This window comes from Pseudopodoces humilis, chromosome 15 (assembly GCF_049639895.1).
Source record: "Pseudopodoces humilis isolate 2021_Gansu_Grassland_sample_001 chromosome 15, ASM4963989v1, whole genome shotgun sequence".
Taxonomy (NCBI): domain Eukaryota; kingdom Metazoa; phylum Chordata; class Aves; order Passeriformes; family Paridae; genus Pseudopodoces; species Pseudopodoces humilis.
Window position 1 is genome coordinate 17,563,105 of NC_142214.1, and position 27,546 is coordinate 17,590,650.

Below are 27,546 nucleotides of genomic sequence, written 5' to 3' on the forward strand. Positions count from 1 at the left end.
TGCAACAACAATTCATTGTTACATCAGTTGTTGTTATTATTATTATTATTATTATTATTATTATTATTATTATTATTATTATTATTATTATTATTATTATTATTATTCCACACTTGTGTCATTCAGGTGGAAAGTATTGCAAGATGGTTTTTTGTTTTGTTTTTGCTATTATAATGTTTTCCAGAGAAGCTGTAGCTGCCCCATCCCTGGAATTGTCCAAGGCTGGGTCGGATGGGGCTTGGAGCAACCTGGGACAGTGGAAGGTGGAACTGGAGGAGCTTTAATGTCCCTTCCCAAACCATTATCTGATTCTATGGATGAGAAAGAAACACAACTGGTGTTCATTAAAAAGCTTGAAAAAGCTTGGAGTGTTACCCTCATTCAGCCTCTTCATCCTGGAGAACAGCTAATTCTGAGGTCTTCATCTAATTGTTAAAGGAGAAAGTGATTATGAGACATAGAATAATAAAAAAAGGAGTTGTGGGGAAAAAAATGCATTTTCCAGCTGCACAGACTGAAGTTTAGGTGCCAATAAAGTAAATGCTGGGGATGTGTAGATGCTTCCTTTCTATCAACTCAAACAGCTACAATAAAAGTTGTCAGAGAGTGATCAGCTGGTAAGTCTTAACCCTACACAACAAGCTTTAAGAAGGAAGTCAGTGTGCCACTTTAACATCTCAGTGAAATGTTTTTTTATATGTATATAGATATAGAAATAAATTTGCACATTAATAGCCATGGTGACAAATTTCACACAGTGAATGTAGGCCTATTTTATTATTATACAAACAAAACCAATCATGATCTCTGGAAAACATACATTTCTAGACAATTTACTTAGTTTTTGATAACTTCCTTTCTGTATGAAGGCAAACAGATTAATTAATGAGCGCCAGATCATCACCCTTCAAATGTCTTTAGAAAAAGAGATTGTTAACAATCTTATGTTTATTTCTATGAACAATAGAAGATCTTCTCTAAAATAGCTAGAAAATCTAATCTGATTAGGTGTTTTTATTACAATGTATTTAATATATAGAAAGAAGGGGTATCAGTCATTATAGGTCGCTGTTGACCTCTTGTGGTCCCATTCTGTGGTTACAGGAAAACTCTAAGGCCAGCCAGGAGTTGGATATCGATGCTCCTTGTGGGTCCCTTCCAACTCAGGATATTCTATGATTCTGTAATTCCTTGATAGCCAGAAAATCCCTGGAATTTTCCCTTTAATCTTAAAAAGAAAAAACCCAGTATTATTTCTGCAGCATAAGACTGGAATATTAATCAAAATTCTTAACAGTTGTGTTTAAATTCATTCAATTAAAAAAAAAAAAAAAAATAGAAAAGGACTCTCACTGCAGTAGCCAGCTCTTTCTTTTCCAAACTGGAAAAGAACAGAAATTACAAGAAAAAAAAAATTGAAAAGGATACAATACAACACGATGTTCTTCCTCTCTATTAAGTATTCAGCTAACCAAGAAGTAACAATTAGCAGCAGGAGAAAAGGCAATCAGTGATGAGCTGTGTAATTACTGGTCTCATCTGGAGAGCAGTGAATCCAACAGGGATTAGTCCACTGCTTCCAGCAGTTTGACTGGAGTTCTGCTGGGTCAACTTATTTACATGGCAGTCTTACCCTAGCAGGCAGACAAACACAGGCAATTAATTATTTCCTTATCACCGGTATTAATACTGTGTTTGAATGTGTTAATCTCTTCAAACAAAGCTTGTGAGAGTCAGTGTTTTGTTTTGGAGGGGAAACAGGAGAGGAGGAAGATGAGAAACAAAATAATGAAGATCCAGATTACTTCCAGCACTGATAAGTCAGCATTTAGGCCCCTCCACAGGAAAGAAGCTGTTCTAAGCAATCATTCCCTCTGGAAGCTCTACAGGCTCTTAACTTTCTGTGCTAGTGAAAGATTATCTGATAAAAATTCTATCTCTATATTCAAGTGAAAAAAAACTTGTTTAGAAACTCCTGCTGGCGTATTGTCTGCTTTCTCACAAAGAAAACCAAACCCAAACATGTTAATAAACAGTTGAAAGAAAGCAGCATAGTTCTAATTGTTACTAAAGAATATAAACAGAGCAGAAGCCCCCTCCACCTCAGTAACAGCAATTGGAATATTAAATATTACTGAAAAAGCAGAAGTCTGTTGAGCTACACATATTTAATAAGAAGATTTAAATTTGCACTTTTATGCTAAGCAGGAACAAGGACAACAGTAGGTGATCCTATGGGGTTTTTCTTCTCTGCAATTCCATGTTCCTGCTAGCTGTAAAGATAAAGCAATCCAACATATCCCAACATGAAAACACAGGCATTGCTCTAAAAGCAAATGAATATTCTACACAGTCACTAAGTGAAAATAATTAATTAAAAATCAATAGATGCTGTTGTGTCTGGTATCCCTGTTTTACCTCCTGGCAGCCACACAGTGCCTGGTTCAACCACTGTGACCTCTCTGCAACTCCAGGCTGCAGAACAGTGCCCGGCTGGTTTTCCCTGGCTGCGAGGGTGAATGGGAAAACAAGAACCCTCTCCTAAGGAAATGAACATAATCCTGAACTGATTTAAAGAAACGGAACTCTGGTCATTCACAGAAATGCCACGAGGTGGCAAGTTAGGACTGCATTAAGTGCCTTGTACTCTCACAACTGCAGCGAGGGAAAAATCAAACTGCAATCGCTGGGATGGGATCGGTGCCTTCATTAGAACCATTTATGCAAACTAATGTTCCTATCAAAAACAAAATGAGTTTTGAATAACAACAATAATTTTGGAATTATTTCCTTTTTCTGTCTTTAAACTTAACAGGATTCTCTCACACTCTTCTCTGTGGGAAGGGTTGTCAAGCACTGGAACAGGCTAGGAGGTAGGTGGTGACATCTCCATTCCTGGAATTGTTAAAAAAAAGCATGGATATGGTAGTTAAGGACATGGCTTAGTGGTGAGCATGGTGACAGTGCTGTTGGTTGGTGATCCTCGAGGCCTTTTCCATCCTTAATGATTCTATAATTCTATTTTCCACAGTCGTTTCCGTTTTGTTTTAAATAATAGCAAAAATAAAGAACCTCATATCACAGTTTCTAACTGTGTAATTACAAAATATATATACGACTGTTCACTTTCAGTGGAATGGACCCAAAATTACATGATTCAACTGCAAGTAAATGTTTTCTCTTTCTTGAGGACCAAGCCATGGTAGCTATGGGAATACATGCCAGGAAATGTTTAGCATCTGCACGCACACGTTTGTATCTGAGGGCATGGAGGATCTCCATCCTACACCAGAATTGCTCAAGTGCCAAAAATCCCATGACTTTCTGAAAAATCCCCCTTTCTGACAAGGGGAATCTTTGTGCCTTTAATTGATGAAGGGAACCACAGGAGCATTCCCAGCTCCTCACTGGGAGCAGGACAGCTCATTAGTGGTACACCACCACCAAGAGTTTATGGTTTACTGTTAAATGTGAATACGTCCTATTAACAGCATGGTGTCACTTGAAAATTGTCTTCTTGAGAAAACGGAAGGGAACAAAACTGTTCTTCCAGTTCTGCCATGGAGATTCTTCGCTTGTTTTTTCTCCTGTTTTCCAGACAAGCGATGCTCTGAAGCAACTGGAGCAGGTGACCTTTGGGCCCAAGGAGTGACCGATGTCTCCCCCACATTCCAAGTCTTCCCCAGCCCTGCCTCCCCCCAGTCCCAGTTTCCCCCAGTCCCAGTTTCCCCCAGTCCCAGTTTCCCCAGTCCCAGTTCCCCCAGTCCCAGTTTCCCCCAGTCCCAGTTTCCCCAGTCCCAGTTTCCCCCAGTCCCAGTTTCCCCAGTCCCAGTTTCCCCCAGTCCCAGTTTCCCCCGTCCCAGTTCCCCCAGTCCCAGTTCCCCCAGTCCCAGTTTCCCCAGTCCCAGTTTCCCCCAGCCCTGTCTCCCCCAGCTCTGTCTCCCCCCAGTCCCAGTTTCCCCCAGTCCCAGTTTCCCCCAGTCCCAGTTTCCCCCAGTCCCAGTTTCCCCAGTCCCAGTTTCCCCAGTCCCAGTTTCCCCAGTCCCAGTTTCCCCAGTCCCAGTTTCTCCGCTCCCGGGCTCTCCCCGCCTCAGGTCCCTCAGTCCCGGCCCGGCAGCACCCGCGCCCCACAGCCCCGCCCCGCTCCCGCCTGGCCCCGCCCCCCGACTCCGCCCCCGCCGCCGATTGGTGGGAGCTGCCGGGACGGGCAGAGGCCACGCCCCGCAGTTACGGAGGGGCTGGTGGGGGCTGTGCCAAGATGGCGGCCGGGCGGGGGCCGGGGACCGGAGCGGTAGGGCTGAGAGTCTCCGCGCACCTCGCCCTCTCCTTCTCAGCCCTGGAGGAGGCGGGCAGCTCCGGCATCCGCCGCCTCACCGGGACGCAGCTGCGCGACGACCCCAGCAGCGACACGGCGGCAGCCGGTGAGGGGGCTCCGGCTGTGGCGGCCGCTGGGGCCGGGCGGTGCGGGGGCCGTGAGGGGAGGCAGGGGAGGGCTGCGGGGGTGACACGGGTGAGGAGCGGGGGCCCCGCTGTGTGAGGGCGGTGGGGACAGCGGGGAGGCTCCGCGGTGGGCAGCTCTCCCTGCAGACTGCGGGCCGGGCTCTGGAGGACCTGGGGCTCCCATTCTCCGTGTGTAAGGGTGGGGACTGCAGGTTGTGCCCGGAGCAGGGTGTGCAGCGTGAGGGGAGCTCCCGAGTTGGCGCTCGTGGGAATCAACTCCGAGCTGTGGTCGGGTGGTACTTTTAGGATTTGGAATCCCAGTGAGGTTGTACTGCCTGGGATATCCCGGTCCGTCCATCTCAGCTCAGCAGGAACTCGTTCCAAATGCGGATGCGAGGGATGTGTGAGCGTGGCAGATTGTAAAAGTAAACCTTGGACAGCTGCACAAGCGGGTCAGAGTAAAGCCACCTCATACAGATCACTGTGCTAGTGGGAAAGCCCAAAGGAGCAAATTTCTTGATAACATGCACATAAAGAGTTCTTCACATAACACCAAATGAAATTCTGGCCAAGGAATTGTTCCTGAGTGCTAATTATTTAAGTAATTTTTTTTTTCCAAATGTATTTTCTAACAGATGGATGCCAGTGGAGAAGGGAAACTGCTGGGAATGAGAAGATCACTGTTGAAGCAGAGCACACTGCAAACATGATGTGCTCTTTCATGCTTGAAGCTGGATAAATCTCTCTGTCTCAGCAGGTGGAAAGTGAAACCCAGGCCTGGAGTAATTCTGGTGGTTTCTGTGGTTAATCCCCAGGTGCTGCTCCTCACTCCTCAGAGACTCATGGCACTTCTGGGCTTTGCTCTCTTTGTTTTGGTGATCTCAGTAGCACATTTTACACTGAAGTGTAGTCCAGCAGCCCTGGGGCCGCTCAAAATCCTGCTTCGCCTTCATTGCTGGCATTTCTTGTCTGGACAGTTTGGTTTTACTTGATGCCTTGTGCTCAAATGCCATTCCTTACTCCTGCTCTTGCTGAGGACACAGTGGGTTGGGGCTGGGCCCTGCCTGGAGCACAGAAGGATGGGATTGCAAGGAGCTTCCTTCCAAACTGGGAAAACACAAGGAGCCTGATGAGACAGGCAGAGACTGTGCCCAGTGCCTTTGTCACAGCTCCAGGGGCACAGTCTGCTCCTGCAGCCCCTCCCTCTCTGCCTATCCCCTGCCTTTGGGATCTGTATTTCCTGAAAATAAATGGAATTTCACCCTTTGAGAGTTTGCTTCAAAGTGACAGAGGAAAAGCTTAATAAAAATGCCAAGGTCACATTTTCCTTGTCTCCTAAAATAATATGTCATATCCAATATCTGCATTACTAATTATGAGTGTGAGCTTGTTTTCCTTTTAGGGGCTTTCTGATTTACCTGGGGCTCTTTTTCTCATGCTACAGAGGCACATGGCTGCAGCCACTCCTGAAAGTCTGTGGGCAGCAGCTCTCTAGGACCAGTAGTTATTTATTGTCTTGGCTAAAGAAGCCCCCTCACTGCAAAAATAGCTGTGTGAATGTTCCTCTCTTGGCAAACACTGTATTTTGACAAAAGTGTTTCACAGAAAAATCACTTTGCAAAGGATATTTATCATTCTGTTTTGAACTGGAGCAATCCTCAGGCTGAGCAGGGACAAGCAGGATTTCTCCCAACAACCCCACTGTCCTCACCTGCCATTGACAGTCCAAGATAAAGCTGCAAAGACATTGCTGCAAAATGTCACTAAAATCTTTCAGGAAGTGATTTAGCAGCAATTAAAAAAAGAGAAAAAAAAAAAAAAGTTAATTTTGATGGTGATGGCATTTCACGCAGCAGATCACTTTGGTTTGTAGGTAAAAGCTAGTGGAACAGAGTGTGTGATCACTTGGTGTTAGAGAAAAACCTCAAAAATAGCATGTTTGGCAAAAGTGGGAAATTAGCTGCAATAACTGAGCTATCAAAGACAGTTACTGATGGGGTAATTTGGGTTATTTAAGTCTGTTCCGTGAAAATGAGGATTAGGAAGAGGCATAATTAAAATATGCAAAGCTGAAGGGGAATAGAGAATAGATATTAAGTCACTTCAAATTAGTAATTCATGAGAGGGTGGAAGGGAGAGAAATGGATGAAATTATGCTCTGAAAGGGCCCTGATACTCCATTGTTGCAGAGAGAAAAGCTATTCAGAGCCTGAGCACATCTTCTGTGCACACAGAAATTGGAGAGGAGAAGGATTGAAGAGCTGGATGTCCACTGAAGGAGCTGATCCTGCAGGGTTCCCTCACATCTGAGGGAATATGTTTTTGCAGGGGCATCAGGAGTTTTCCAAGCTCTGTTTTCTGTATGTTGACTGCAGAGCTACAGGAGCTCGACCAGGAGAATCCTTAGCAACTCTTGTTAGGATTGTGAGAGACAGAGTCTTTCCCCCACAGTGTTCCCTGGTGTGCTGAAAATTAATTCCATCAGGCTGGGCTTTACCCTTTAGTCAGACAGCAGAGATCATTTCAGCATGATGTTTTTGTTACTGAGCATCAAAAGTCCAGTTCAAAGCTCCTGAAGACACTGTTTGTCAGCCAATAGAGAAGAATTTTGTTATGGAATCAAAGAATCACTAGGAAAATGAGTTAAGGCTTAAATCATCACTCCATGGAAGCACAGAGTTGATTTCCAAGTGAGTTTCATGCACAAATAAGAGCTTTGCATCAGGAGGAAGGTTGATATCTTACTACCATAAAGGGATGTCAGGCTCCAGACTGAGCAAAATTGAACATCCAGCTGGTGAAGAATCAGCCTGGAACGATTCCAGAGTGGGAATGTACAGCTGCTGCCACTGTGACATCAGGGGCTTTTGGGGTGTCGCTGAGAGATTGGCAAGTCCCTGCAGTGCCAACAGGACACCACCGTTCCTGCAGTCCAGAACTCCTCAATGCCCCCCTTCTGCTGGCATTCCAGGAGGATCCTTCTCCTCCAGGAGTTCTCAGAGGTCTGTCTGCAAACCAGCAAGGGCTTTATCTGACTCTTGTGTTATGCTTGTCTGCAAGTTCTAGCACAGCTCTGCAAAAATGATCCGGCAAATCTGCGTCGCAGCGTGTGATTTTCTGTCTGGAACATCTGCAATGTATTTCCATCCAGATAAACCCTGGCTGGTGACAGCTCATCTGGGGAGTAAGTAGTGCTTTTCCCTAGGTGCAGGATATCTGGCTTTTGGGTCACTGTGTTCTTTATGCTCTCCCTTAGGAACTGAGCTGATTTTGGAACAAAAATGCCAGTAAGATGCCATTAGTTTGGTAGAGCTCCTGTCAGCAGCTTCTGCTAAACGGGGTGTCTTGATGTGGAGAGCATTTGGAATGTGGGGAACCCTGGGGGGGTTCCATTCCCTACACAGAACAGTCTGGGGAGTCTGTAGTTCCCTCACTTTGCTGCTTCAGCCAACTTCAAAAAATGCACTGGAAGAGCTTTTCAGAAGTACTTCTAAGAAGAGTGCAATTATCTTCAGAACTGAGGGAAAACATCTTTTTCCCCCATGATTAAAGGATTTGTCTGACAACCTGTGCTAAAATAGTGATGACCTTCATAAGGAAATGTTACTTCCCAACAGTGTGTGCTCCTGAACCCAGGAGATGTTCCTGTGCAGTGTCAGAATAGAATTCACATGGCTAAGGGAGATTTTGGTAAAGCTTTTCTAGAAAACATTTTCAGCAAGCTAAAGAGAACGAACATACACGATTTATTAATAGGAAAAAAAAAATAGCAAAGCTGCTTTAGCTCTTGAGCAGAGCAGAATCCTTTCTTGACTGAATTCTTATTTATTTACTGGGAAAACACAAAGCACAAAAAATAGGCAGAAAAATATAGAAAAAAGAGTTGGTATTTTGTCCTGTTCTGTTGCTTACTGTGGAAAACAGCTGTTGTTCCGGGAGGGATGATGTGAAAGAAAAATGCTCTCTTATTTGGGCTGACTTGTTCCATGTGGGATTCCCCAGAAGAGGCAGTTTTCTAACAGCATCTGATTAATTTTCTCTTGTCCACTGCAGATCAGATCACCCAATTATCCAGAGGTAATCAAGGACACAGGACAGCCCATCCTTTGGTGAGTGGGAAAGGATCCTTTGACATTCCTAGAGTTTAAGAACTGTGGAGCAAGCTGTGAGTGAGCTTTGCCTGCTCCAACAGCGTTCCAGCCTGAAAAAATGTCCATGTCTGGTTTTGCAGCAGCAGCAAAGGCATCCCTGGCTGTTTCCTCAATTTCTGTTCAAAGCCTTTAAATAGAAGAAAGTCTGCTTTTTCAGGGAAAGATTGTGGGTTCAGCCATGGTGGAATATCGAATTCACAGCAATTTTCAATATTGTATAACTGCCCCATTTTAATTTAGTTTTAACAACTTAGAATTCCCTTTCTATCCAGTTTCATGATTTATCTTTAATACAGCTGTATATATAGCTGAACATAAATAAGGTTATAGTTGATAATATAACTCACTGGAGCCATTGAAAGGAAGTTTAAAATAATAATCCATGCTAATAAATGTTGGGTTGCAGTAACAATCCTAGAGAGAGGAATCCACATTAATATTGGCCAAATTTATTAGGGTTAATATTAAACATTTTAAATAGAACACCAGTAAGGTGTGAAGGTGTGGAATGGTGCCTTTGATTTGCTTCAGTTCCCTAACTGGCCTTTGTGTCAGCTTTAAAGCAGTTGGGAAACACAGCAAATTTGGGGAATTTGATGTGATGCTCTGCCCCTGAAACAGCAGCTGGGGCTGTTTCAACCCCCCATAATTTATAGATATTTAAATTGTACTGTGACACGTGTAACAGAGAACTGAGGCTGTAGGACCACGTGTGAGTCCAGATCAGTTTCTGGTGTTGAAGCAGGTGAAAGTTGTGTGTAACTATGAAACCTCCCAGGTGGCAGAATGGAGACTCTCACTCATGTTACTGACTGTCCCCAGGCCCCACCACTGCCACCAGAACCTCAGCTGGCTTCTTCCCTTCTTGGAGAGAAGGATAATGAGAAGGAGGTGGATAAGAAACCTGCACCTGTTCCTACAGCAGAATCAGTAAGTGCCAGCTTTGGTTACCGTTGGTGCAATTCAGAGCTGCAAGTTTCTGGTCAGACAGCAGCTGCCATTCGGGAGGTGCTGAGGGCTGGAGTCCTGCCATGACATTGTGCTTCACCCCAGCCACTGGCACCTGGAAAACTGGTTTTGAACTTCCCTTTTAGTCATCGGTTTCCCTTGTAGGATACTGGACAAACTGTCTCCTGGATGTACCTGCCCCTCTGTACCAATTATTTGAGAAAAATCCATGAAAATTGAACATGAAACTGGCCATGAGCTTGTGCAAAACCAGCCTTTTGTTTTTGTTCATTCAGTTTGTGATGTGGACAGTAAAAAACAGTTTAAGAGAACTGGATGTGGCCAACAGCATCTTCCTGAGGTTTTGCATTTGGAATACGAGCTCAGGGGATCTCTGCAAGCTCCCTTCTTGGCATAAACTAATTTCTCATCACAGATCTACATGAGCTCTCTGCTGGGAGCTGAAGGTGCAGAAGAAGACGCATTTCTCCTGCCTGGCACCCTCAGCAGCAGCATGAGCACAATGGAAGACCCCAGAGTCCGGCCGCAGAAGAAATCCCAGCTGACAGAGGAACTGCTGGAGCGACTGAGTACGTGTGGTGTGCCTCTTGTCTGGTGTGTGTGTCCCAACTTTAGCTCCACCAAAGGGACAGAGGAAGCAGGAATTCTTGTTGGGAATTCCTAAGGGCAACTCAGACTGGATTCTGTTTCTCTACACCTCCATCTGCGCTGAAGGCAAAAGCAGAGATGGTTTCTGATTCAGCAGGAGGTGCTTTGACCTGGTGAATGAACTGCTGAACTCCTGAGTGCTGATGGCCAAATCAAGCAGGATGTTTGGGTTCCTAAATTCTCTTTAGTCCCCTGACAAATCATCAGAGCAAAAATACTTCACAGCAATCTGTTAGAGTGAAGACAAGCAGTGTCTTCAAATGGCACAGGCAAGGTTATCATTAGAATTTAGCCTGGTAATCCATGATGAGGGTCCTGGATCCTAAAACCCCATCATTATTGATTATAACATGAGATGCTGTTCTTTAAAATCATAAAGACAATCTCTTGGCAAACTGCTGAAAGTTGGGAAGATCCTCTCCTCTCCTGGAAACACTGCACTGTTTTTTAAAAATGAAACCCAGAACCCAAGGTGTATTTAATTTTCAGAAATATTAAACTTTTTGTCGAATCACAAGTTTATTCCCAGGAAAATAAAGGCTGTGTTGTTCCAGCTCTCATAAATATTTGTAGAAAACAAACTCTTGCTTGGTACCTGGTGTTTTCCGATTTCTGTGGATTTCTCCAGGTGCTTTGTTTCCCATCAAGGTAACTCTTCAAAGCACTGTAGAAAATCAGAAAATCAGTGGAGCCATCTGTGCTTTGGAGCTACCTCTGTTGTTGCCCACAAAGGGTTCACAGCCAGACAGTGGGGCTGCATTTCTGATCTGCTGGAAGGTGGTGTCTGTTTGAAGTGAACGTCCTGCATTTCGTTTCTTTCAGGGGGCATTGTGAACGAGGGGGACCCTATGACAAAATACACTGAATTCGTTAAAATTGGCCGAGGGTAAGTCCAATCCCAGTTACTCCTACAAAGCCACAAGCCAGGCATTTTCCTGCTGTAATATCAAGTGTGAAGCCAGGCAAGCTCCAAACGTGATGTGGGTTTGGATCCTCCCAGCTCAGTACAGATCAGAATTAATAATTTTGGTCAGAAGGTGTTGTCAAAGAAAACTCCATGCTAGCAGTGCTTTGCCTGCAACAACGAGCAGGACCTGAAAGATCTCCCATCCCTCAAACCTTTTTGCCTAAAAGACCACCTTACCACCCCACAGCTGTCAGATAGAAGTTCTCAATAACATTTATTTCAAATATTTTGCTCAAAAAATATTTGGTACTCTGGATTATACACCTGCAGGACCTGAAAGATCTCCCACCCCTCAAACCTTTTTGCCTAGAAGGCCACCTTACCACCCCACAGCTGTCAGAAGTTCTCAAGAGCATTTATTTCAAATATTTTGCTTAAAAAATATTCAGTAAGCCAGAGTATAACCACATGGTTTAGCAACTGAAACCAGAGGTGAAATAATAAACTCTCACACTGTCACACAAAACCCCATCCCTGGAAAAAAAATACACACATGAACACAAAAAGAAGGGAAAACCCAACACAACAAGGCAAAATGGAAAAAAATGTAAATATTTTCCAGTTTTTGTAGGCACACCCTCCCCCTGCTCTTAGGTTTTGAAGATCTGTGCTCCAGCTCTTTTTCTTCAAGTTGGGCCTCAATTTTCCCTTGGACACCCTGCATGACAGAGAGTTGCTGTGCTGCTGTTTGAAGAATAGATGAACCAAGGGGTTTTAAAACACTTCATGCAGCAGAGATCTCCTGTCTGGGCTGGCTTTCACTCCCAGCACATAACTGCTTCTCATTTCTTCACTGCTCTTTTGTTTCCAGGGGTTTCGGGACTGTTTACAAAGCCATCAACCCAGCCACAGGAGATGTGGTGAGTGCCAACACCCCCAGCACCTTGTGCAGCTCTTCAGGGCTTTCCCCTCTGCTTTGGTACCCAGCAGAGCTTTCCTGCACAGGCTGTTCCTCAAGCACAGAGCAATGCCAGCCTGCAAAACACATTTTGGACAGACTTTGTACCAGAAACAGACTCAGTACCAGAAAAAATGCAAGAGGGGCAGTGGTATCTTTCAGAGAAGGACATAATTAAGGCTTAAAATACCAAAGAATGGGTTATTTCTTTAGAAACCCAGAAAATAATTGCAAATCTGAACTGTGGTAAAGAATGCTTGCTGGAATAGCAAAATCGAAGTTCAAGAACTGAGAAACATTGTGGGATTGTAATTTTTGTGTGTGTGTGTAACTGCTATGATCTTTTAGGGTGGGATTTTATCCATCATGTATGCATGTGTTTGCTTCGTTATGCAACCAAGACCAGCAGCAGTTGCTGAAATAATGGCCAAACCCCAAAGAATTGCTGAAGGATTCCCAGCTATTTTGATATATTTTCACAGTCACAAAATCCTGCTTGCAAAGCCTGCGTGAATAACTGAGATAATAAAGAGATGATAAACTGAGGCCATTGGGGAAGAATGTGGGTGCAGGGTGTTGTCAGAGAACTGTGGGTGATAGTTCAGGGAAATTTTTCCAGAGTTTAGAAGGCAAAATATCCGTGGCAAGTGTTCTGTAAGTGGCACCCAAGCAAGTGCAGAAATCAGCTGTCATCATGTCACTTCCTGAGCTCTGGTGTCTGATCACAGCCCAGCCCCATCGTTCCAAAAACACTCTCTCCATGGTCACTGTGCTTTCCTGCAGCAGAGCTTCTCGAGTCTGTGGTCTCCAATTTCATTTCAGGTGGCCCTAAAGAAGATGCCTCTCCGCAAACGGAACAGAAAGGAACTCGTTGTCAATGAGATCCAGATCATGAAGGAAAACCGGCATCCCAATATTGTCAATTATATAGACAGGTGAGTGGTTGTGGTGTTAGCATGGGAATGTTCATTCACACACTGCAAGCCAAAGGCTAAAAAAACCCCTTTGGGTACTGCCAGAACATGGAGCTCTTATTTCTCTATTCATCTCTAGTGGATGGGAGGAGATGGCCTTGGGTCTCCATTAATACTTTCTGGTGTATGTAGTTGGAAACCCCTTTTCAAAAACTTGGATGTGCCATGTTTTACTAAAACAACAGCCTGTCAGTTCATTACCTCTATGTTGTTTTGGGGTTTGGTTTTGTCAAGTTGATCATATTTTCTATGCCTTAGCCATAAGTGCTGATAAACCATCATAGGAATTATCTCCCTTGGGCTGTTCCCATCATTTTCCATTGCTGTGAAAGCCAGGAAGACTAAATTTTCATTTGCAGAACCACATAATTTGCCGGTTTTAAATAGTTTTTCTTGTTTCTGACTGCATTTTATGTGATTTTCCAAATGGTTGGCCAACATCTGTCCTCAGTGGTGCAGAGCCTTCTCCCATAGATAACTCTGGAATTATGTTGCCTTGTTCCTGGAGTGACTGGTGGAACTAATAAATTAAGATAATGACTCAGTTGATGGCAAGTGTCCTGGTTCCAGATTGATCTCTGCTGTTACTAAATTGCTTTTTTCTCATTTGCCATCTAAGGCATCTCCTTTTTCATGGATTTGCCTTTCTCATTTAGTCTGCACAGATTCCAAATACTCTGTAGCCTCCAAAGAATGTCTCTCCATTTCATTCTGCCTCCATTTACAAGTTACCTGGAAAGGAAACTCCCCTGCAGTCTTTTCCATAAGGTAATTTAGCTGTGCACACTCATCTCCATGCCTTTGTTTTCTTCTCTCAGCTACCTGGTGGATGAAGACCTGTGGCTTGTGATGGAATATGTGGATGGAGGCACTTTAACCAGCGTTCTTGTCCGAGTCTTTATAGAGGAAAGAGTTATAGCTGCTATCAGCAGGGAGGTGAGGAGCCCTGCTTGTGGGTCCAATGGCTTGGACAGGGTGGGACAGGAGTGACTTTGTGTTCAGGGCTTTGTTTCAGTGCTGTTGTTACGAAATGTAAAATAAAAGGGCATCTAAGTGAGCCTCCTGCCAGTACAACTGCATTTCTTATACTCTGTTATTATACTCTTACACTTTTGTTATACTCTCTTTTTAAATTTACCATTCTAAGCTTTCCCTCTTTAAACTGGAGCATGTCTGCACTGCTGTAAAAGCAAACATGCTGGTGGCAGGGTTTTAAATTAACAGCAAATTAAAATAGAGCCTCATTTCTCACAGCCGTCAGCTTAAAAGGAGAGCATTGCACCCCAAATGGTGTTTGCTTCTGAAAAGTTACTGATGTGCTACTTCCAAGTCTGCTGTTGAGGCCAAGATAAAACCTCTGTCATGCAGCCTCCCACATAAATGTGATCCACTTCATAATGGAGGGAGAAATGTTTTCCTTTTTGACAAACCCTCCTTTGTCACCTGGATGGAGAGAGCACGGCCACTGCAGCCATTCTGGCTGGGTTTGGAATGGACAGTCTCTATCAACAATTGGTGTTTCACCTAGAAATTCAATCTTCTAGAGCCATTTCCTTTTCTTGTGTGATGAAATGAGGTTAATTAATTTTTACTCTCATGGGCTTTTTGTCTCAGTGCCTCAAAGCCCTGGCTTTCCTTCATTCAAAGAATGTGATCCACAGAGATGTCAAAAGTGATAATATTCTTCTCGGGATGGACGGATCTGTGAAACTGAGTAGGTATTCTTGGTCAGGCACAGAATCCTCATGTTCTCAGATATAGAGTGGGGAAATTTTGTGCTTGGTTGCATGGTTCACGGTGGTTTTGACAGTGTTTTTGTTTTCCTCCTCAGCTGATTTTGGCCTGTGTGCTCAGCTGACCCCGGAGCGGAGCACACGGTGCACAGTGCTCGGCTCTCCTTACTGGGTAGCACCAGAAATTCTGAAAAGAAAGGAGTATGACACCCAAGTGGACATCTGGGCCCTTGGGATTGTGGCCATTGAAATGCTGGAGGGAGAACCTCCATACTTTAAAGAAAGCCCTGCCCAGGTAAGGTGCAAACACTGTCAGATATCACTGCCTTGCCAATCTGGGCCATGTTTTATCTCCCATGAACCAAATCCCACTCAAATCAGCCTGAAATAGTTCCACCAAGGCCCACTTCTAGAAGTGTCCCTGCAGAACATCTCATCAGAGAAGTGATGTGTACCAATGCAAAAATGTGCCTTTTTGGCCTCCAGCACTGCTTGAATTCCTCCTGCTGTGTTTGATCTCTCTCTGAGCTGCAGCTGTGAATGACAGCAGCAAGTTTCTTCAACTGGGAAATTATTATGAAAAGCACTACAAATGTATCTGCAGGCCCAGAAGTCTTTTCAGATTCTGACCAGTGCCTTTCAGGGAGGGTCACTGATTCTAGTGATGCCATAATTATGTACTACCCAAAACATTCTAAAAGTATGTTTTAGCAAAGCTACTTGTAGTAAAAGTATTTTGAAGTTTTTAGTTTTAGATTCTAATTCCTTAAAATGAAATGATGAGTTCTTAGACCAAGTGAGCAAGGAATAGTGGAGGAATGTATGCCAGGATAAAATCTCATGACTAATAGTGGAAACCGAATTAAATGCTGCACAGTTAATTCCTGAAGAAGACAACAATTCTGAACTTTTCAGTCTTCCACCCTTTTTGATAAAGTTCCCTGACTTTACTTGGAAGACCACTTTTGGATTACCTTTACCTTGTATAAGGCAGCAAACACAGATGAAGAGAATTATTTCCAGATCCCAGAATATTCTGAGCTGGGAGGGATCACTAAGTCCAGCTCCTGAGTGAATGGCCCATCTGGGCACTGAGGTTATCAGCACCATGCTCTGACCAGCTGAGCTACACTCAGGGTCACTATCATCCTTGCTCTGGAGGTTGACAATTCCCTGCTTCTTTACCCTCAAGTGTTAATCCCAGCCCCTGGAGAAGTGTCTATCAGAAAGCCAGGAGGGGCCTGCAGTGGAGCTGTCACCCCAGGGGTGGTCAGTGGCTGTCCTGTGCTTCCTCTGTCCCCAGGCTCAGCGCCTGATAGCCCAGAACAGGTACCCCCCTCTGAGGATGCCCAGCAAGATGTCCATTCTGTTCCATGCCTTCCTGCACTCCTGCCTGGACATCGACCCCAGCATCCGCTGGACAGCCAGGGAGCTCCTGGAGGTAAAGGGCCAGTGGCTGCAGGGGAAATTCTCTCCTCTCCAGGTGCCCTCCTCTCCTGTTAATCCTCTGTCTGGGTGCTTTTCAAAGTAGAATCATAGAAGAATTTGACTTGGAAGAGACCTCTAAAGTCCATCTGGTCCAACCTCCCTGCCATAATAGGGGCATCTTCAGCTTGATCAGGTTGCTCAGAGCTCTGTCCAACCTTACTTTGGATGTTTTCAGGGATGGGGCATCCAGCACCCCTCTGGGCAGCCTATGCCAGTGTTTCACCACCCCTAGCATAAACAATTTCTTCCTTAGACCTAACCAGAATCTCCTCTTTTCATTTAAAACGATTACCCTTTGTCCCTTTGCAACAGGCCCTACTAAAAACGGGTCCCCTTCAAGTTTTGAAAGGCTGCAATAAGGTCTCCCTGGGGCCTTCTCTTCTTCAGGCTGAACAATCCCAGTTCTCTTGGCCTTTCCTCAGAGGAAAGGTGTTCCATCCACCCTCTGATCATTTCCATGTTGTATTTTGGGAGTGCATTCAGTTTTAGCTGGTGGCAAGAGAACTGCAGTAGAATGGTGCCAGGCACAGAGGCCCAACATGGTTGGTGGAAGAGGAACCCAGTCCCAGCAGTCAGAGATTTGGCTGTTCTTGTCTTGGTGCTGAAAACCTGCACCTCAGTGTTCTTCAGAACAGCACAGGCCTAAACCCTAAAGGGATCAACATTTCTTGGAGGAGCTGGAGTTCCCTGCGGAACAGCTTGCACTGACAACTAAAGCAGCCCTACCTTTAGAAAAAAAGAACCTAAGTGAGTCCTCTGAGTTTCCTGAAATGAAAAAAGCTCTGAGTGCTGGCAGGGCCAAAATCCCAGCAGGCTGAAGACACCTTGATTAATTGATTAATGGGATTACTGGGACATGTTGCCTTTGACATCAAGGTCCTGAATATTAAGACTCAGGTGGAGATGGTCCCCTCAGTCCTATTTATGTGTATTTCTGGTAACCAGAGGAACCCTGCTTCCTCTTGAGAGAAACTGTGTTTGGAAAGTAACAGTTCCTTTCTTTCTTTTTTTCCCCTTTGGGCAGCATCCATTTTTACAAACAGCCGTGAGTCTCTCCGTCCTGCCTGAATTGATCCGTATAGCCAGGAAAATCTGTCAGGCCATAGAAGCACTTCATGCCACCAAAGCCAGCTCAGAGAATAAACAGGAATAAAATTTTCACTCCTCTGGGAGATTTGCTCCCTTCTCACCCAATGGTTACATTCACTTCTGATTTGCTGGTTGTTTCTTAAAGATGGAAAGTCCCAATTATGGAGGTTTTGGTATGGTTTGGAAATGGGGAAGGGTCTCCTTCATTCATCAACTCCAGACCACTCTGCCTCTGGAATGCTCATGGGCTGGGTTTTACCCAGTTATGGCACTTCTGGACGAGGAAGAAAATGCAATTGCATTTCCAAATGGGTGAAGAATGGGGCAGCCAAAACATCCTGTTGGATACACACAGTCAGCTGGGACTGTGGAGTTTTTGGAGAAGTCCCTGTCCTCCCTCCACCTGGAAGGACACTTTGACACAAAAAATATATAATATACATATAAAATATATATAATATACATATTTATTTATATATGTATATATATGTATATGCATATGTATATATATGTATATGCATATGTATATATATAATAAATATATATTATATACTAAATATATATAAATACATATTATAAAATTTATATTATATATATAATATGTATAGAGGTTAGAGAAAGATATGTATATAACAGATGCAAATATACATAGACACACAATATACTGTATAATTATTATATGCATAATTTTTATAGAATATTTATTATTATAGTACTATATATATAATGGTTTTATATAATTATAATTATACGTATAGATAGTGTGTTACAGAGCTATGGCCATCCATTTACTTTGTACCTTATAGCGTCCCCTATGTACAACCCCCCCCATAACTCTCCTGCACTGTAGTTCCTCATATAATGCCATTCATATATATAAACATATAATATATATCTGTATATACATATATATATATTGGGGTGTGTATATGTAGTGTGCATATATATATATATATATATATATTTATATACACTCAGAGGCGCTTCTGTAACTGTAATACAGTGTATAGAGAGATATAATAGAGTGTATAGGATAATGAGTGGCATCCTCTATAAATTAAACACCGTTTTTATCTGGGTGTGTTGCAGGTGTCAGTACCTGGCCGTGGTCACACCTGTGGGGGTGGACACCGAGCGCCCTCTCGCGGCCGCCGCCGGCGCAGAAATCGCTAAAATTGTATTTTTTGTAAAATTTTATTTAGGTCACTTCGTATTGAAAAGTTACAAAAGGTTGCAATGAAATATTTTACATCCATTTGCAGCTGTTTTCATTTTTGAGGTGGTTGGAGTACGTACATAACTGCAGCCCTTCCCCCCTCCCAAAAAACCAACCCCAACATGTTTTCCACATGGTGATTATTGTTAAAAAATGCACAATTTTAAGTAACAACATTAGGAGCACGCAGCAGCACAAGCCCCTGTCAGCCTGCCCTTGCCTTGCTCCACCTGGGAAGACAGAAGCATGTGAAACCCAGCAGAGCCAGCTGTGTTCCCAGGCTGGATCAGCTCCTCCTGATGGAAAAACCAAACAGTTCCCAGAATTGATCAATGCAGAGGTCTGGACATCCTGCTGAGCCTCCCGCGGCTCCCAGCACTGCCAGTCCCTCAGGGCAGCACTGGCCAGCAGTGCCTGTCCCCGTGACACAGGGACGAACTGGGACAATGGCTGGAGCTGGCACGATGATCAAGGCCTGAAAGTCACCGTGTCTGTGCTCCCCACCCTGACTTCCCACCGTGCCAGGCTGCCCAAGAACTGCTGCTCACACTCCCTCTGTCCCACTGCTGCTGGGGACAGCCCTTTACAGAGGCTGGAACAGGGTGCTGGCATTGGGGGCCAGGGCTCTGGGCTCCAAGGAAAGAGCCAAGGGACTCCCATCCAGCTTGGAGCTGAGGTGGCTTTGTGCCCTCAGCAGGCTCAGGAGCTTTCTCAGCCAAATCGTGGGGCAGGGAGGCACAAACCTCTGGTGCCATCTCGGAGTGGAAATCTTTCCAGGCTAAACACTGAGCCCTGGACAAGCCAATCCCTGGGGATGGCCCCATCCCATAGGGAACACTGTGGGAAGCAGCTCCACAGCCTGGAACAGTGTGTGAGGACAAGTAAAGGTCAAACAAAGACCAAACAGGTGTCAGTGCAGGATTAGGGCAGCCCTGACATTTGCAGTTCCCCTTGTCCAAGCTCTGGTCTGTATGAGACAGTTTATGCTTTTAAAAAGAGAAATCTCAGTTTACAAACACTTCTGAGAGTAAGCAGCCCTGCAGCCATGAGCTTACAGAGAATGTCACTTGCCTGTGGGGCTTGTAGTTCACACCTCTGACAAGATCTGTGCTGTGCCAAACTGTCTGAAAAGAGCTGGATCTGTGTCCTTGGTACATGCAGCTAAGCTGATGGCACTGCAGCATCATTCCCAGCCCCACAGTCCATCCCTGCATGTCAGAGAAAGCATTTTCCTACCACAGCCCTGAGACTTCAAAACCTCCTGTGACAACATTAACTCTGTCAAGGGCCACTTCATAAATTGTAAAAATCACACAGTGTGGCTGAAGTGGCTACGAGAAATCCCAGTTTCCTGGCTGTGAAAAAGGCAGAACAATTCTTCAGCTTCACTTTACCACCCAGAATCTGCAGCTGTGTAAAATCCATTTCCGAGTGTCTGGCACAGGGAGCCCCGTGCACTGCCAGGGTCAGTGCCCAGCGTGCCCACCCCACACAGCTGCTGAGGGAACCCTGCCACGGGCTGCAGGGCAAGGGAAGAGCTGGCACCTCACCCCTGCTGGCAGGAAATGTGAAATAACACCCATCCTCCGTGATACCCAAGTGAAACTCCATCGAACATCAGCCATGCCAGCAATAAATGACTGCACAATTTTGAGAGTGAGACCTGACACCTGCCAGGGAACAGCACCCTGCTTTTACAAACCCACCCTTCTCACGAGCTCATTTTCTCCTCTTTCAGGCTGGTGCAACATCTACCAAAACAAGAGGGCTGTTACTCCATTTTTAGCATTATGTGGCATAAACAATGCAAGGAGGCTCCCATTACTGAATCCGTGCTCTGAGCAAAGCCGCAGCTGAACTGTGAGATGCCCTTGGACAGAGATAGCAAGATGTGAGACACCAGCTCGAGGTAGAGAAGAATCAGAAAGTCAGTCTGAGAGCCTTCGTGTGGACAAAGCTCTAATTTGCTGCAGGGTTCAAGCAGGCACTGTGAGATCTGCCCCTCTATTTTAATGTCCTAGCAAGACTGGTCTTAAGGCCACGAGCTGTGACTGAGCTCCTCGAGTAGTGGCATTTCTACCAAGGAACAGAAACACCGAATGTGTAGTGAAATCTATAAGAAATTGAATTGAATATCCTTCTATGTGGTTGGAAATCTCCGTGAATCCCCCTGTACTTGCCAGTCCCCAGGCTGCTGGTGGGTGCCCGATGGAGCTGCAGCCATTCCTGCCTGCTGGGAAGATGCTCACATCCTCATGAATTTACCTGCCAGCGTTCCATTTGGCCCCTCTCCTACCGCACGAGCATAGATATGTACAAAAACGCGTTCCCCCCTCTCCCAACGCCTCTCCGCCCATTACCAATGATAATGTGGAGAGCCGCGGGGCTTTTTTCCCCCCCATCCCCTTTAAAGCGATTATGCTGATGTTCCGCGTCCCCGGAGCTGCCAGCTCCGTCTGGCTCCGCGGGGCTCAGAGCTCGGCGAGGTCATCGCTGGAGAGAGCCGTGATGCTGATGAGAGCCGGCACCGCCGCCGCTTCCCCGCCGGCCCTGCCCTGCAGCCGCAGCCGCTGCTGCTGCCGGGGCTCACCGGGGGAGGCTGCCAGCACCGCCTGCCCCAGCAGCTGATCGCTCAGGAGCCTGCTGTCCCACACCTGCCCAAGAGGGGACACAAATAAAACCTTCTTTCACGCTCCGCCGGAAAGGGCTGCGCGTCTAAATTTAGCTAATTGTCTAGAGAGCATGAGGGAGAGTCTGCATTTGCATGCTCATTTACATAGACTATGCAAATAAGGAGCGAAATGCAGCTTTTTGCTTTCTAGGTCACAGCCTGCCTAGGAGAGGAATAAAAATGACCTTTTTTTTTTACCTCATCGGCAGTAAAAGCTCCCTACAATAGCCTGTCTGTGCTGCTCTGCCTGCCTGTGCCCACCTCTGCACCTCCCCGGTGCTGGAGTTTTAGAGCCTGGCCCAAGACAAAGTTTTCCTGGACTGCATCATCTCAACGCCAAGCTCTATTCCTCCAGCTAGTGCTGAGGCAAACAGTGAATCTACTTCTGACACAACTACAATTCAGGGGAGAAAACTTAATAACAGCCTTAGCTTTGGTTTTGTTTCAAACACTGACTCTGGACAACACTTGGCTTTTCTTTGTCTCTGTTTCATCAGGTACCAGATAGGGGAAGAGGAATTCTGTAAATTCTTTCAAAGTCTTGAAATGAAACATGCCTGGTGATCCCTAAGTGCCACCAGCTGGTGTTTGTGGGGGTGAGGCAGCAGCAGAGCTCCTGGCAGAGCCCAGCAAGAGGTTCTCACTCTTCTCTCCTGGCTATCAGTCACACGAAGGAAAAGGTGGCCCAGTGAAGCCCAGGGATGCTGCTGTGCTGCCCTCCCTGCCCTGAGCAGCTGCCCTGTGGCTGTCTCACCTGGATGGTGACAGGACTGTCGATGTCCTTCCTGTAGAAGATCACCTGGGTGTTGAAGACGGGGCTGGTGGTGCCGTGCTGCACCGGGGAGCGCCGGCTTTGGTTCTCACACTTGATGAGCACGTAGGGATCTGCTCCTGGAACACAACCAGCAGCACAGCTCTGGGCACTCAGGATGGCAGCTGAGAGATGCCCAGAAACCCAGCAGAGACAATCCCCCCCTGTGCCTGTGTGAAACCAGCACAGCCTGGCAGCACCACAGGACAGGGCACCAAAGCACATCACAGCCACTGCTCCCTACCCAGGTGAAAACACAGAATCCTGGAATGGTTTGGGTTGGGAGGGACCTTAAAGCCCATCCAGTCCCACTTCCTGCCATGGCAGGGACACCTCCCACTGTCCCAGGCTGCTCCAAGCCCTGTCCAGCCAGGCCTTGGGCACTTCCAGGGATCCAGGGACAGCCACAGCTTCTCTGGGCACCTGTGCTAGGGCCTGGCACAGGGAAGAATTCACCCTCACAGGGAAGAATTTCTCCCTAAACTCCAGTCTAACCCTCATACATGATCCCCTGCAACTGCTCAACTTTCTAGAATTGCTTTGTTTTTACACTGAGCATTTTAATTTCTTATTAAAGTTGATATTCTCTTTACAATAAGGAACAAGAACCATTTCGGAAACACCAAACACATTCAAACAGAATGGGCCACTCCACTTTCTAATCAACTTTTAATTAATCAAAGGCAATACCATGTTTTGTATTTCAACAGAACTCTGTCCATTTCTGCTGTTAATGACAGAATATCTATTTTTTCCACACCTTGCAACTCTTTAGATTTTAAATAAACCCAGGGTATCGATAAGTCAGGCTCATAAGAGTTTCTAACACACATTTTTTCACCATCTACTTGAAAATACCAGCACAGCCAGAAAGCAGCACAATTTTAGGCAAGCTTTTCAACAAACCACACCCAGATGATTTCCCTCAAACACATCACTCAAGACCAGGTACCAACATCTCACAGGAACAAACCACACAACAGCTGCATCCAAACCAGACACAGCCACTTCCATCTCCAAGGCACACACAGATTTTTCCATGTGTTGCTCTGTGGTTACACCTGGCCAGAGCTGCCTGTTTCCCTGACAACCCCTCACAGCTCCATGGCAGGTAGCAGGATGTTGGATTTTCTGATGGGCAATTGCCTTCCGTGTCACTGAACTGTGGATTCGGCTCTGGGGCATGGGGTGGCACCAGCGTGGAAGAGCTGCCCTCTTTGCAAAGTAATCTGGAAAATGGATCTGGATAAACGGGGTCTTGCCTGTCACCCCAGTGGTGTTAACAACTTTGTCCCAGGGCAAAGAGCAGAGCAACACCTGATCATTAACATTAATTAAGAGATAAAGAGCATAAGGAGGGGTGAGGAAAGGGCACAGAGCTAAAGAGGTGACAGGCACATCTGCTGGATGGGTGAGGGAGCAGTTAATGAGGGGACTTGCTCAGTGGAAGGAAAAGCAAAGAGAATATTTGAAGGAAACATTCAAATTCTCAGCAAGACCTCGAGAAACATAAGGAGGTAGAAGAGGTACACAAAATGTTCCTGCATCCATGATGTTCCAAAATGTTCTGACCCCATGACGGCAGTGCTGGATGCTTCAGCTGATTTAGAAAAACTGGCTCCAATTCCACAACAAAAGGAAGCGGTGGGAGAGCACACAGGGGATCAGATGTTCTCAGCTATGGATGGCCCAGTTCTGTGCCTGGTTTATTTACAGGACAAAGGGAAAACAGAAAGGTCTGCTAGAGTGGAAAAGTAATGTCCTGGTATTGGCCTTGAGCTGGAATTAAACTGGAGCTGCAGCTCAGGAAACAGATCTGGCAGTGGAAGGAGGGCTGGGTTCAGCTCTGGGGCACACAAATGGCTCCAGCTCTGCCCTGAACCTCGGAACAGCTCTCTTACCTCAGTCCTGGCCATGCTGCTGCTCTGGGAAGTTGTACAAACAAACAGTGGAAATGAAAAAGTTGGAATCTGTAAAAGTTAGAAACACCTGAACAGTAATGGCATTTCTAAGGCTTAAAGAAATCTGTGCTCAGGCAGTAGTCTAAGGCTTAAATTTTGAGTTTTTGAGAACTGCACCAAGGATCTAACACCCCCATCCTGCAGCACTGTACCAAAGCAAAAGGCTTTCTGGAAAACATTCCTGGGGGAATTACCAGAACCTGGAGAGCTCTGACACCCTCAGCCACTGGAAAAGTGGCAGATACAGTGCTGAGACACAAGCACTGCCCTGGCAATCACAGCAGGTTGCTTTGCTTCTTGCAGGTGAATCTCTGCTTCTCTTTCCTTCTGCTTTTCAGGCTTCTCCCAAGGCAGCTTCCACTAAAGATTCTCTGCTTCCAGGGCTGTCACACACCACGGATCTCAACACTCAGCTTAGAATGGAAGTGGTGAAAAACAATTCAATATGCAAATCCAACACGGAGTGTCAGCAGGAAGACTTAAAGGTGCAAAAGGTGATTTGTTCTCAAAGAGAAAATTCGGGGGGAAAGCCTGACAGGCTGTAGTGAGAGCAATTTTTAAAACAGGCTTGGGAATAAGAGACTGAAAATCCTCTAGCACAAAGAGTTTCTTCATCATCCTGCAGACCTGCCACTGTGCTTGGCTCACAGACAGCTGGATCCACTTCAGAACACACAGACTTGGAGAGAGGGACTTCCACAAGGAGCATCCAGGACTGAGTCTGGGCCCTTAGATTCATCCACTATTCCTGACAACAGCAAAACATCCATTATTTTGTCCAGACAGGGCAATGGATAAAAGACAGCATCAAGGAGGAGCTTTCCAATAAACATTTAAAATAAAGATTAAATAAATTTCCTCTGGCCAGGAACAGGGCTCTGATGACAACCAGCACTGAGCTGTGAAAAATGAAGAGTATCAGACAGAGAGCAGGAAGTAGAAAATGGAAAAGCAAATGACAACTGGGAAAGTTTCCTAATTAACTCAATATCAGGTGCTATAAAGCCATTTTGGTGTCCTTCAGGACACTTCCTCTGACAGATACACAGTCATGTACAAAGCATTTCACCCCTGTTCTACTTTACCCAGCTGAAAATGGTTGTTTGAAAACCATAGATTAGAGCCTGGAGTGCTCTAATCAGGTAAATATAACACACTACTGCCTCCTGGATATTTTCCATTTAGAAAATACACAACCCTGTCAGAAGAACCTTACTAATCCCCTCAGAAGGTTCTGGCTACTCCTGCCCACCTGACCAGTTATGGACCTGTCCACAACTTGCTGTTGTGCATCCCCACATTCACCTGATCTCTCCACTGGAGCACGTTTTACAACATGATGGAAAAACAAATCCCATAATTCCTCCATTTGGATAACTTCTGATTGCTTACACACCAACCCAAATCATCTTTTCAGAGGACTGAAAAGCCAATTCCACTCTTCCAGGCTCTCTTCCCACTTACCTCCTGATCCGTCTTGTTTCTGCAAACCCTCTGCAGAGTGGACCTTGATTTGGGTGACTCTGCGTGGGTAGCCACAAAGGAGACTCCAACACGTCATTTTTGGCCTGTCTGCCTTCAGCTCCCTGAAAAAATCATGGAAAAAGCAACCTAAGCAAAGAATGCCAGACAAGCAATCAATGGTTGTGGAAATCTGGCATTTGTAGTTTTTCCTCATCTGCCATTTTTGAATTCTGTGGTGCAGAAATGACAGATGTAAGAAGTAAAAACAGAGCAAAGTAAAATAAATTTGTGTTATCTTTTGTGTGGAAGCAAAGGTGGTGAAAAAAACCAACAATTTTAAATAGTGGAAAATAGTATCAAATCAAGAAATAAATGCAGTGGGACTGATTTGTGATGCACTGGTTCTACTCTTGCAGCAAGCACTGCTTTCAGAGGAGATGAATCTCACAGAAACAAATACCAGCTGGAACCACAAGCACCAGTGCTCAGTGTCCTGACCTAGAACTGGAGGCCACTGCAAGAACTGAACTAAAAAAAGCCAAAAGACTCAAAATGAATGGTCCAAGAGGTCCCCAACTAAACATTTCCTGACCATGACAAACCTGGAGAGTCTCAGAGGTGCCCCTGATGTCTCCAGGGCCCGGTTCTGGAGCCCGTGAGCCAGCGAGTCAGGGGGAGCTGGAGGACAGCCTGGCAACCCCTTCCATGGAGCCTGTGGGCTAAGGAGCATCTCCTGCACTGCCACCCACCTGAGTTTTGAGGGCACATCTGTGTAGAGCCTGAGGATGAATTTTGTGGGGACACCTGGGATGTAGGTGGTTGGGATGAGGACGTAGCGGCCTTGCTGGAGGTTCCTCCTCAGGAACACGCTGCGTGTGTTGGAGTAGGGAGACGTGGCCACTCTCTCCTGCACCGTGAGCTTGTGCAGCCTGTACCTCCTGTTGTCCTCCACCTGCAGCAGGAGAGGGGTTAATGCCAGCAGGGACAGCAGAGATAAGGGCAGGGCTCTCCCTGAGCACCACGAAGCTTTTCACGGCCATAAAACGCAATGTGCAATAAAGGCAAATCATTTGGCAAGTGGTTTCTCATCCAGTAAAGCTGTGGCAGGTGAAAGTTTGGGGCTGGCAGAGACAGAAACCACTGAAAGAGATGCTGGGATGCTGCTGCAGAGCTTGGAACACTTCCAGCACTGGGCACACACCCCAGGGACTGCACCTGCTCAGACAAGGCTGAGATCCCTCTGCCTCCTTCCTCTAGCTTTCACAGCAGGCTCCCAATCCAGATGCACACAGCTGGATTTTCCTTGCCCTTTCCTGAATACAAAAACCACAGGATAACCATTCATGTTTTGTTCTATGCCTTGAAGTTGTGCTTAACTCTTCACATCCCCTCCAGGGGACTGGTATTTGCCAGAGCACAGTTTAAATCCAAAGCTCTCTCAAGCAGCTCTTGGGGGAAAGGCAGCCCCTCATTCTTTTCTGGCAGCTCTCTAACCAAGGCCTTTAGTCATGCTAATGAGCCTGGTGTGTTAGAATATATCTAAAATAGAAAAAGTATTGATCAGAAATAAAAATAGAGCACTGAAACTTTTAGGGAGCTGTGATTTTCAAGCCTTTCCAAATTACAGGCATAAACAAGGGAAATTATTCTGCTTTCTGCAGCACACTTTTCAATATATGTGGTTAACAGGTGATTGGCAAGTGAGTAGGTGCGATGCAGATGTCAGCACATCTAACCAAGTGTTAAAAATTGACTTTTTTTTTAGGGTAGGGCTATAGATTTAATGAAGTCCCAGGAGCTGTAGCAGCAGATGACAGGATTACCCCCGGTGAAGGAGCAGAAAAATCGCTGTTTCTTTGCTTCCCTCCTTCCCCGAGTTTGAGTGTTTTCATTTCACTCAATTCGTCCCAAGAGTGCCATTAAATTGCCTTTTGGGTTCCCTGTGGTTCCTTTTCCCATATATTCATTTCCTGCTCACTAGTCCAGCTTTTGAAAACACTTTTTTCCTAAGTGGCAACAGAAAAACTGCAGGCCTTTCAACTTCATTCACCTGGCTGCATTTGCTG

General features: G+C 45.6%; 2 protein-coding genes across 6 annotated transcripts in view; one reads left to right on the plus strand and one right to left on the minus strand.

The window, feature by feature from the left end:
- The first annotated feature begins 4,204 nt into the window (after positions 1-4,204).
- LOC102109364 (serine/threonine-protein kinase PAK 3-like) lies at positions 4,205-17,703 on the plus strand. Its single transcript, XM_014256385.2, has 13 exons — positions 4,205-4,421; positions 5,076-7,624; positions 8,494-8,549; positions 9,414-9,521; positions 9,976-10,129; positions 11,031-11,094; positions 11,987-12,035; positions 12,896-13,008; positions 13,866-13,983; positions 14,662-14,761; positions 14,879-15,075; positions 16,084-16,221; positions 17,293-17,703. The coding sequence occupies exons 2-13, from the start codon at positions 7,522-7,524 to the stop codon at positions 17,419-17,421; spliced, it is 1,329 nt and encodes a 442-aa protein (XP_014111860.2). The 5' UTR covers positions 4,205-4,421; positions 5,076-7,521; the 3' UTR covers positions 17,422-17,703.
- Positions 17,704-18,162: 459 nt separating this feature from the next.
- Positions 18,163-27,546, minus strand: part of CAPN6 (calpain 6) — a 51,966-nt gene continuing 42,582 nt past the window's right edge. For 3 of the 5 annotated variants that reach the window (XM_005527410.3, XM_088062859.1, XM_014256466.2), the window contains 4 exons: positions 26,230-26,432; positions 25,481-25,602; positions 21,999-22,135; positions 18,164-21,227 (listed from right to left, as the gene is read on the minus strand). In XM_005527410.3, coding sequence (XP_005527467.1) covers positions 21,045-21,227; positions 21,999-22,135; positions 25,481-25,602; positions 26,230-26,432 — 645 coding nt within the window. In that variant the 3' untranslated portion in view covers positions 18,164-21,044. Of the gene's footprint in view, positions 21,228-21,998; positions 22,136-25,480; positions 25,603-26,229; positions 26,433-27,546 lie in introns of all 5 variants that reach the window. The other 2 variants (XM_088062860.1, XM_088062861.1) reach the window with 1 other exon arrangement.